This window comes from Bactrocera tryoni, chromosome 2 (genome assembly GCF_016617805.1).
Source record: "Bactrocera tryoni isolate S06 chromosome 2, CSIRO_BtryS06_freeze2, whole genome shotgun sequence".
Lineage (NCBI taxonomy): Eukaryota > Metazoa > Arthropoda > Insecta > Diptera > Tephritidae > Bactrocera > Bactrocera tryoni.
In genome coordinates this window covers 39,074,670-39,086,932 of record NC_052500.1, presented here as the reverse complement: position 1 = coordinate 39,086,932, position 12,263 = coordinate 39,074,670, and the positions used below count along the sequence as shown (strand labels likewise).

The window sequence follows — 12,263 nt, the reverse complement described above, 5'->3', positions numbered from 1 at the left end:
CTAAGTTCGGGTGTCACCGAACATTTTATACTCTCGCATGATAAAGTAATAATCGAGATTTCATTATCCGTCATTTACATATTTTTCAAATACCGTATTTGTGTAAAGTTTTATTCCGCTATCATCATTAGTTCCTAATGTATACATTATACAGAGAAAGAATCAGATGGAATTCAAAATAGCGTTATATTGGAAGAAGGCGTGGTTGTGAACCGATTTCACCCATATTTCGTACATGTCATCAGGGTGTTAAGAAAATATTATACACCGAATTTCATTGAAATCGGTAGAGTAGTTCCTGAGTTATGGTTTTTGGTCCATAAATGGGCGACGCCACGCCCATTTTCAATTTTTAAAAAACGCCTGGGTGCAGCTTCCTTCTGCCATTTCTTCTGTAAAATTTAGTGTTTCTGACGTTTTTTGTTAGTCGGTTAACGCACTTTTAGTGATTTTGAACATAACCTTTGTATGGGAGGTGGGCGTGGTTATTATCCGATGTCTTCCATTTTTTAACTGTATATGGAAATGCCTGAAGGAAACGACTCTATAGAGGTTGGTTGACATAGCTATAATAGTTTCCGAGATATGTACAAAAAACTTAGTAGGGTGCGGGGCCACGCATGCGATCCTTTGTGCCAAATTTTACTTTAATATCTTTATTCATGGCTTAGTTATGACACTTTATAAGTTTTCGGTTTTCACCATTTTGTGAGCGTGGCAGTGGGCCGATTTTGCCCATCTTCGAACTTAACCTTCTTATGGAGCCAAGAAATACGTGTACAAAGTTTCGGCATGATATCTCAATTTTTACTCAAGTTACAGCTTGCACGGACAGACGGACGGACGGACAGACAGACATCCCGATTTCAACTCTACTCGTCACCCTGATCACTTTGGTATATATAACCATGTATCTGACTCTTTTACAACTCTGACAACCGTTATGTGAACAAAACTATAATACTCTCCTTAGCAACTTTGTTGCAAGAGTATAAAAACAATAAGTAAAAGGGAGGATGGAGTCATGGGTAGAAGCTCACGCAAGTGAGGAAAGTTCTCTGATTGCCATTAACTTGGGAGTGGCTAGAAACGATAATCTACATATGGCTCAAGCAGCTCACGACTTCTGGTCCTGGACTAAGTATCCTCCGGTTAGCCAAATAACATCCTTTTGAAGGCGAACTAAAGTGAGGAGGCGAAGCATCTCCTCCACAGGGTTGGGCGCTGGCACCCGCCACGTAAAAAACGCCCCTAATGTAAAATTACCAACAGTTTCGGATGAGAGACCCCCCTTTTGATAACAAACTTGGAAAACGAATTTAGGATAACGTCTCAAGGGCATGCAAATTAATTTCTTTGTCAAGGTAAGGATTAAAAAAATAAAAGGAGCCACATCCGCCGGCACGCGGACTCCAATGAAAAGCACGACTGTGATCAAGTTCTGATTCAATTTCTTTTTATTTATTTAAGAACTTATTTTTATACAATTCTATACTGCTCAACCAGTTGCTACAGAGTATTATAGTTTTGTTCACCTATCGGTTGTACTTTTCACCTAAAACTAAGCGAGATAGATATAGGGTTATGTATATATAAATGATCAGGATGACTAAAAAAGTTGAAATTCGGTTGACCGGTTGACTGTCTGTCTGTCGGTCCATCCATCCGTGCAAACTTTAACTTGAGTAAAAATTGAAATATCTTGATGAAACTTGATATGTTCTTTAGTACAAAAATTAATTAGAGTTCGAAGATGGGCGTAATCGCACCACTTATGCTACAACAACCAAATTTGCTGAGTACAAATCTTATAAGAACTTCTATCGACATTTTGAAATTGTATGAAATCGGCTTATAACCCCGCTCACTCCCCATATAACGGTACTGTTAACAACTACTAAAAGCACGATAAATCAATAACTATATACACCAGAGACATAAAATTTTACCACCGGGATGGTATGAGAAAGTCTCATAGGACGATCGGCGTGGCACCACCCACTTTTTTGCGAAATCCCATATCTCGGGACCCGACCAACCGCTCAATTTTAAATTCCACTTGATTTGTTCAGTTTTCAGTATTCAAATCATGAAGAAATTAATATAACGAGATAAGACTTTTCACGACTAATGTCTTTTACCAAAAATTGTTAAAATCCAATAAAACCTGTTCAAGCCATTGTACCTATAGTTGACTTTTGATCGAAAACGTCGGTTAAGTGTTATATATATAACTGCAAATAAGTGATAATCCTTCTATTATATAGGTATGTCTGTATTTCAAAAATGGGTTGAATCGGACCAATATGTACTTCCCTTATCCCCCTTATACCGAATATAAACATTTTCGAACTTTGGGGTGGCTTTGTACCGCATATATCGGCCAATGATAAGAGACCGTATTTTATTCCTAACAGTGTATCTTTGTGCCAAAAATAGATACATTTGAGCGGAAAGTTGGCTTAGCCCCTATTATAAGGATTTTCGAACATCCAGCTGACTTTACTCCTAATGATTTAGCTTAAAATATTTCCCTGGCTTTTATTCTTGAAAGTTGCAAGAGTATAAAATGTTCGGTTGCACCCCAACTTAACCTTTCCTTACTTGTTAATTCTTAATCTTATAGCTAGGCTTAAAAGCTATTTTATTGTTTATCCGAACAAAAGATTTATTGTCTAAACAAAGAACAAATATATTGATTTCTTATTAATTTATTATGTAAATATTGATTTAGGGAATTTCAATTGTTTTGCTGCGTAAATGCAAAGTCTGCAGAAACGCGCTGGAGAATTTAAAAATAAAATTTTGTTTACAGTTACATTTGAGTTTAAGTGCGGAGACTGCCGTTCACTCCCGCTTCCCAAATATGAATCGTCACCGATTCAATATCACTTTTTGTTAGACTATGAATTTTATTCAAAATATCATTATATGAGATATCAGGAATTCTAAATTTTCAATATGTATGGGAGTTGTTCGTAATTTTTTTTAATTTTGAAGTCATATAAATTATGCAGATTACTACTAATAGTACAATTGTGTACCAGAAAATCGAATGATATTTAATATTTTTTATTCCTTCATCCAAAATATTTACATTTTCAAGTTTTAATTCTTAATTTTCTTTTCAATATATTCTACAATTTAAAAATAATTAATGCGATTACTTAAATATTTTCAGATTTTACAATCGATATCATATGTTATATTGTTAATATTTGTATACTTTTTAAAAGTAACAAGATAAACTTTATTTATGGTATAGCCATCTATTGTGTTATTATCAAAGACTAATATTGCTCCTTCTTTAATTACATCTATATCTTTGTTTTTTTTTCCTTAATATTTTTACATTTACTATTTTCTGGACAAAATATCTGATAAGGAAGTATTCTTATTATTAATTTTACACTACGTATTTATCATTTCCATTTTGAAATTTGTTATATTTATTTATTCTTATTTACATTTTGCAATTTCATAGTCAATTATTAGTTTATCATCTTCTTTTGTAATTGCTCTTACCTCATAAGATTTGCAATCAAATGTGTTTATGGTGTGGCCGTCACCCTGGAAAGTAGGCTGATGCAAGGACGAATATAGTTGGATTTAAAATTCCACTTTTACCAAATGTTATTGTATTTATGATGTTTTGTAGTTCATGAATAATAAATTGAATTTTTTTTTTGTTTTGAAGGTGGTATCACCTTTAATATTCTGTTATTTATTTTAAAAATTTCTGAATTTGTTTTGAATTGTTTATTGTTATTTATAATTAGTTTGTGTAATTTTTCATTAAATTTTAAAAGGTCATCATATTCTGAAGTTCCAGCTATTCATTTCCAAAATGTTCCTAATTTTTTAATACTTCTTTTTGCCCTAACATGGTTTTGTTTTAATTGTTCTAATAAAGTTTCAATTACCAAAATTTCAGATTCTGTGTCCTGTGTAATAAATCCTAGGCAGTCTTGATTATGTTTGTTATTACTGTAAAACTTTCTATTTTCGTCTATTATATTTTCAAAATAAGATAAACTTAGTGTGAAATAAGTCCTTGTATTGTTCGTAAATGAAAACATCTCCCTTTTCAATAAGTACGCAGTCTTGTCGGGTATAGTCTATGACAGTGTTTCCCATAGTGGGCGATAACGCCCCCTTGTGGGCGCTGCAGGTGTCAAGGGGGGCGGTAAGAGACCCAGAAAGGAAATGGGGGCGTTTTGTAGAGGCCTGGGGGGTTATTTGTTTTTTATGAGCTCTCGACTCTCAACAACAACCTGTGAACATCAACTAATATAATTAAAACATTGCTCAAACTCGGTTCTATATTTCTCTCCGCGTAGTTCATATAGCTGTCCTATTTTATTGAATATAGAAAAAATGAAAATCATGTCAATCGGTCGCTCCGTTTCATAACGGGGCATCTCGACAGGATAGAGTTTATAGAATACTAACTGTCAAACGTATTGCTATTGCCATTGCCAAATCTATATGTGGATATTTGCCATCATAATATAATCATTTGCGCAAAGGTGTAGGGTAGGTAGGTTCGAGCGCATGCTTTGAGCTCTTGAATAATTTATTTTATCACTTCCGAAATGACGTCGGGTAGGTAGCTGATGTAGCGCACGTGTTGAGCTTTGAACTCCTTAAATCTTTTATGCGGAAAATAAAAAAAGGATCTTTATCCTTTCTTACAAATGTATTTCTGGAAAAAATAAGATAATACGAAAAGGAGAAAGATCCTTTTTTTACAAATGTATTTCTAGGAAAAATAAGAATTTATATTTTTGGACTACTATATAATAATTGCGCTTAAGAATTCATATATAAACAATTTAATATTTATTTTATATTCATTTGTGGTTTTGCGCGCAATAGATGAGCATTACTTACGCCTCCTTTACACTACTCGCGAAGTTAAAAGTATTTCTCAAAGCAAAACAATGTCGGAAGTAAAAAAGAAGAGACGGCAATACTGTGCGGAATACATTAAATTCGGATTCATTGAAAATCCCACAAACCCATCCTCGCACAGAGCGAAAAGTACCTAATAAAATAGAACAAAAGTAAAAAGATATCTCTTTGGTTTTTCTTCAAGAAGAATGCCTTCTTATTCCAATTAAGAAAATCTTTTCAATGAAATCATGAAGAAATCTTCGATATTTTATGTGAATATCTTCTTAAATTCATTAAAAAGTCAATCTTTTTATTTTTAAAAGAATACCTTCTTGATTTAATTAAAAAGTTTGTCTTATTGTTTTTATAAGTTTATCTTCTTGAATTTATTAAAAAGTTTACCTTTTAATTTTATAGAGCTATCTTCTTGAATTTATTAAAAAGCATGTTTTGTTGATAATACAAATTACAGATATTACATATTAAGGTTTTCTTTCAATTCTAAACATTTTACGTTTATTTATTACATAAGTTGGGTAAAAAAATAACTTAAATAACTTAACATGATTCCTTTCGTAAGTAATAAAATATGGGAAAGGTTTTGAGATCTTTTCACAAATAATTCACATTATTTTTTTTTATTATAGTTTAATAACCACATACCATAAACCATACATACAAAAATTTAATGAATTATCAAACTACAAACTGATAAAAACTTTTTCTTAAAATTCTGAAACTTAGGTTTATAAGTATGGGTTTTGTAATAGAAAGTATATAATATAAATAGCAAATAAAATATATAAGTATTATACACATTAAATAAGAAATCAATAAATTAAATTACCAATACTTCTTTTGTCTTAAAACTTTAAGGCCATTATTAAGCAAATCAAAGTGAATAGGTGGACCATCTAACGTTATCAAATTTTTGACATCATATATTTCTGTAACGGGCCCCATAAGATATGATTGAAACCTTTCTGAAAAATTTAAGTGTGTCCATTTTTTTCCAACAATTTCTACATTATTTTCTTTAATTATAAAATCCAATACTTCATATATATTTATATTTTCATTTATAGTTACAGTAACTATGTGGCCAATTTTAAATTTAGCACCTAGGAACATAATTTCATTTGTTCTCTTGTACAAGCTGAAATTCAAATTTATAGATGACAAATGTTCATTGCATCCCATTTTAATTTCTTCAATATTTATAAAACTATATTCTGGCTGAAAAAAATTGTTTTTTAAAACACAGTGAGCGAATCGTAAGGAGGATTTAATTGCTAATGTTAATGGAACATTTGTTCTGGAGGTAATGCTTTGCGCGTATTGCTTGTGCAACTGGTGTTCAGCTTCGAACCGAAATGTCCATAAAAGTTTTATTGGCCCCAATTTTTTAATTATTGTAGGATAATGCACTAGGTTATGAAACTTTGGTTTCAGATGTTCCTTAAATAATTTTTGGTACGTAAAATTATGCTCTTCAATTAATAATTGGAGATCATTTAAAATTGTATCGTTGTAATTAGATAGCAAAAGCAGATCAATTAGTCTTACGAACAGAATAAGGAATTTATTTACTAAATCATCTCGATCAATTAGATCACCTACCATGAGCAGTATCATGTGAGAAAATGTTTTCATCTGTCTCGCGTTCATTTTGAATGAAGCGTTTTGTATATGGTGCTTTTGAATGGGTGGACTTATATTGCCAATTTCTGTATCCCCATACTGAAACATCTGTTTCCTGTAATCGAAAGTTTCTAAACAAAAAAACTTTTTTTCATACACAAAATAATGTAAAATTTTGGAAAAATTATATTTGCAAACACCCAAAAATAAATCGTGCATTATGTCACAAGCAATGTTATCGGTTACATGAAAGTTTGACAAGGAATTAAATATCGAAACATTTTTAATGCCACTAACAACAGGATTGTTAAGTAAAATATCGCTATTATAACTACTTCTAGTTCGTAATGAGTTCGGGACTTCAAGACAATCTGTACGAATTTGAAGTTTTTGCCTTTTGCATATTCTGCACCAAGAATTCGCAGAAAAAGAACTGACATAGCCTAATGCAGTGTTAAGACCAAGATTATCGCCTAAAATTTGTACTAGTTTAAAATGTATCATACAGCTTTTGCCATCTACATTTATTTGAAGGCCATTAATTTCCAATGTTTTTAAAATATTCAGAAGTGTTTTGTAAGGCAATCAGTAAATCCACAATCTTGTAGATCTCGAACTTTAACAAACCCTGCTACAAATATATTTGATAATTTGCTAAGTTGGTACTGAGGTACGCTTGGAAAGTTATAATATATACGGCATATTTTTTGTTGGCCAGATTTACTGCCCAAAGGATCATTAATTTCGAAGTCATCCATATACAAAAAAAAATGGAATCGTTACATTATTTTTCTTTGAATTTTGCCAAAAGCTGCTATTGATGAAATGAGTATAAGGAAGGTTTTCTGAAAAGTTTTTCATATTTAAAAGCCTTGCCTCTAAGATCCCTTTACTCTCAAAAAAATTTTAAATTTGAAAAGGAATGTCTGGTGGGGTTATTTCGGTTCTAGCTGAGGTTAAAGTTGGGTTGTTATTAAGTATGACTTCTGAGAGTTCGTCGCTAACAATATATTTTTGCGGATGTTTATACAGGTCTAGTTTTTCTATTTCTTTGAAAAATTTGTATTCGGTGGTTAAATCATAAAATGGCTGAGATATAATTTTAATTACTTCCTCAAGTATAGAATTATTTTCTTGAAAATTACTAATGGCACTTAATATTTCAGATATTGGAGAAAAATTCGTTTTGGAATGCAGTTGAAGTAGAAACGCGATCATTGAATCTTTTAAAGAAGTAATATTTTGAATTGGTACTAGTTGATTTGATGAACTAGTTGTTTGAATTGGAATATTAAGAGCAAGAGAATTTTCTTTACGAGATTGGCTATTGCGAATTTCTTTTTTCAAATGTTTTTTGAGGTGAATTTGAAATCAGTAAATATTATAAAAAATTTGTTTGCAATTATATGCGTTACATTGAAATTTACAAACTGGTGGAGTACCATGTGCTGACTTTAGATGTTTAATCAGCTCTATAGGATTTAAGTGAGCTTTTTGACAAATGAAACAAGCAAAATTGGCCATTATAGCAAAATTAGACGAAATTAGTTTAATTTACTCAAAAGATTTGCCACTGAAGAATATTCTTCCGATTTCAACTCAAAACAAATGTTGTTCTAAAAATGCCCATACTTGCTTGCTTCTTTGTGAATACTCTATCTTATAAACGTACGATAGTTTAATAATGCAGTCAACGCACTTCATATACGTAGTACATTTCCATTGCAGACCATCGCAAAAAACATAAAACTCTGAAATGGATGACCAATCTGATCCAACGACGATAATTCTCGGCTGTAGTTTCTCCTTTCTTACCGCAAACTGGTTCTTCAATTCAATTATTGTGGGTTGAATATCATTACGTGTTGCAACGAGTGTTACGAAATCTGTTTGGGCATCAGCTATTGTTGGTTTTTTGTCCTTATTAAGCCTCAAAAGCTGTAGCAAAGCATGTAGAAGAATTGTACTTATATCGGGTGATTTTTTAAGAGCTTGATAACTTTTAAAAAAAAAAAAACGCATAAAATTTGCAAAATCTCATCGGTTCTTTATTTGAAACGTTAGATTGGTTCATGACATTTACTTTTGAAGATAATTTCATTTAAATGTTGACCGCGGCTGCGTCTTAGGTGGTCCATTCGAAAGTCCAATTTTGGGCAACTTTTTCGAGCATTTCGGCCGGAATAGCCCGAATTTCTTCGAAATTGTCTTCGAAATGAATTTATCAGAGTTTTCTTTGAGATAGCCGCGAGTGCCAAAGTGTTGCGCACATCTTTGTTGAAAACCACATGTCAACCAAGATGCTAACAAACTTTTTGTTGCCAAAAATGGAAGAACTGAACTTGGTTGACATGTGGTTTCAACAAGATGGCGCTACATGCCACACAGCTCGCGATTCTATGGCCATTTTGAGGGAAAACTTCGGAGAACAATTCATCTCAAGAAATGGACCCGCTAAGTTGGCCACCAAGATCATGCGATTTAACGCCTTTAGACTATTTTTTGTGGGGCTACGTCAAGTCTAAAGTCTACAGAAATAAGCCAGCAACTATTCCAGCTTTGGAAGACAACATTTCCGAAGAAATTCGGGCTATTCCGGCCGAAATGCTCGAAAAAGTTGCCCAAAATTGGACTTTCGAATGGACCACCTAAGACGCAGCCGCGGTCAACATTTAAATGAAATTATCTTCAAAAAAAGTAAATGTCATGAACCAATCTAACGTTTCAAATAAAGAACCGATGAGATTTTGCAAATTTTATGCGTTTTTTTTTTTTAAAAAGTTATCAAGCTCTTAAAAAATCACCCGATACAATATTTACATTCTGTAAAAAAAAATGTGTAAATAAAAATTTTATTATTTTAAAAGTGATATTCAGGATTTCGTGCATACGATCCGGCATCATTGCATTTCCAAATCACCACGACAGCGCAATATAAAATTTATTGTTGTACATATACATACATATCTATAGGTACGTAATTTGTGATTGCACTGCCATGGTAATATGGTCGTTTGCATATTATATAGCACGAAATTCTGAATACCGCAATTTCATTTGATAAACCACTTTACCATTTGAGATGTTGTCAATGTGCAAATACTTTAAGAATAGTTCCCTTGAAACACGATCTTTTATATCTCTATCAAAAATTTTGATGATTTCTTTATAAAACTTCTCCAATTTCAAAAATAACATATTTCCTTTCCCGGGGTAAAGAGTCTCAAAGTCTATTTCTACCTATGGAAAATAAGTTATTGAATTATTTGAAAAAAGCATTGAATATAAGAACTCACAAGTTCATATCCATGAAAGTCCTTATAGCGCGGATATTCACTAAAAATGCAGCTTAAAGAACTGGCGTTATGGATATCTATAATTCTTTGACTTCCAGTAATCAATAACCTGTTCCCATGGTGTGCAATTATTCTGCAGCCAGCACTTCTTTTCGTAATACTTATCTAAATACTCAGAAATAAGTATATCTTGTGAGAGTAAACAATCTATTTGTTTATACCGCTGGATAAAGCTGCTGGCGAAGCGGTAGTTGTACGATCGGTTGAAAACTTTTTATAATTGGTTTTGTCAGCATTCGTCCATCGTGAAAATAGCTTTCTCGTAGGATTTTTCTTACCATATTTTCTTGCTAGAAAATATGTTTCCTAAATATTAAATAGTTGCATTAAAAAAATAGACCATGTTACAATTAAATAAATCAATAGTATTGTGCAAAACATATGCAACAAAATTAGTTTTATTTTGGTTTGGTCCTATTTTTATTTATTAATTTTTAATAGTAATAGTTTTTACAAGTTTATCCTTCATCATAAACTGTACAAATCTAACTTCATACTAAACTCCTAATTTGGTTGTTTATGTTTTGCACAACGTTTTAAGTGTGCTAAATGATTACCCAAAAATAATTAAAATAGTAAGCAGAACTGATTTTTTTCATTTTGGAACATGAAATGATTACATATACGTATGGATATACATACCGGATTCTCTTTGGGGAATACATCGCAGATGATGTTGGCCCACTTTTGCATTTCTCCATATGTCAGTTTTTTCCGCCTTCCTATATAATTCTCTATTACGCAGTGACACATTGTATTCTGCTGCTTGGCGTCCAAGAAACAATTTTTCTGCTGAAAGTGAAGCACAAGCTGCCCTTCAACCGTACCTTTTAAAAGGTCGGTTAAGCTGCGACTGTCCATGCAGTTATCATACGTTGGCTGGAGTACTGGTGAAGAATCTCTTGAACTTTTGGCTGCATTTAAGTCGTCAGACATTTTCTCTAACCACTCCAAAATTCGACTACTCGCAGATAAGGTGCTTGCATTACGTACAAGCGGTATATTCTAAAAATGCTTGCATAAATATACACCAAAGAAGTTATTAAATTATGCTGCACTTACCATGTTCTTCCTCCATTCTCTTAATCCCGCTTTAAACTTGATGCATTCGCCAAAAAATTTTGTTGGAAGCTTTTCAAATAAACAGTCGATATCTTCCCAATCCATTTTTGTTAAAATTATCGTTGATGTCACTCCGTAGTCCACAAGAATGGAGCAAATATCATCATTTAACTCCCATGATTTAAAAATGGGCAGCGTTTCAATTGCATCTAATGTGCAAGGAGCGTTACTATTTTCATCCGAACTGAATATATCCATTTTACAAACTTGTCACAATTTTTATAAGACACGCGTCGGGCCACACTCACGTTTATACTGACTGATGCCCAATAATTATTGCATCATCTTAAGCATGCAAAAACACGAGCCGATAGAAATACAGTTATGATTGGTGACATTGAAATGCTTATGCTTGTGAATAGTTTGTTTTTGTTTGTGCATTTGCTCTTTTCTTTAACTAATATACGCAAGGCTACATCCCGTGCACTTCGACGCGTATAATGTATGTTATGGTTGCGTGCTCAACACATATCATTATGTTATTGTTGCTTATAGTGATTTACATTTCGTTTTTGTTTTCTATTTTCTTTCATACACTTCAGTTACTTTTTGAATTCAAGAGTATGGAAAAAAAGATGTCAAAAGAAATCAATGGAGCTTGCAACGGTACGCTTCCCTTCTCTTCTCACCGCCTTCTCCTACATTTAGACAGAATTTATCGAACAAGAAGTTTTCTCATTATTTTAAGCAGATAAACTTTTAAATAAAAATAAGAAAATTTCCCACATATAAATAAGAAGAAATCTCTATGAAAATATCTTCGTCTTTGACTTATGTCCTCTTCTTTATTAGCCATATTTTTCTCTGTGCGCCTTTGTGTCTTCTATGCCTAAAAACATTTTCGAATGAAGCAATGAAGCCTTCAAGACTGGATCATTGGATAAAATGCATCCAGATAAGATAGACAAGAATTTAGCATATTTTCAAGACCTAGAGAAGAAACATAATACTCAGCCAAGTGTAGCAAAACTATTTTCGGCGGCTGCTAAGCAAGATGACGACGGACTTCGAGCTTTGTACAAAATCTCTTTGTTAATTGCTCAAAAAGGCAAACCACATAACATCGGAGAAGAGTTAATATTGCCAGCAATAAATGAAGTAATAACTACCGTGCTTCATAAACCGGCCGCAGATATTATCCGAAAAATTCCTTTGAGTAATAATTCTGTGCAAAGGCTAATTGATGAAATGGCTGAAAACATTGAAAATCATTGTACGATCACCTGAGGTCAAGTCAATTTTCAATTC

General features: G+C 32.6%; 2 protein-coding genes across 3 annotated transcripts in view; one reads left to right on the top strand and one right to left on the bottom strand.

The window, feature by feature from the left end:
* The window catches only part of LOC120768146 (polyamine-modulated factor 1-binding protein 1), a 449,193-nt gene that overhangs the window by 298,398 nt on the left and 138,532 nt on the right, over positions 1 to 12,263 (top strand). The window lies entirely within an intron of this gene.
* LOC120768147 lies at positions 10,013 to 11,252 on the bottom strand. The gene is made up of 3 exons (XM_040094708.1): positions 10,956 to 11,252; positions 10,536 to 10,898; positions 10,013 to 10,199 (listed from the first exon to the last, which is right to left on the bottom strand). The coding sequence occupies exons 1-3, from the start codon at positions 11,211 to 11,213 to the stop codon at positions 10,041 to 10,043; spliced, it is 780 nt and encodes a 259-aa protein (XP_039950642.1). The 5' UTR covers positions 11,214 to 11,252; the 3' UTR covers positions 10,013 to 10,040.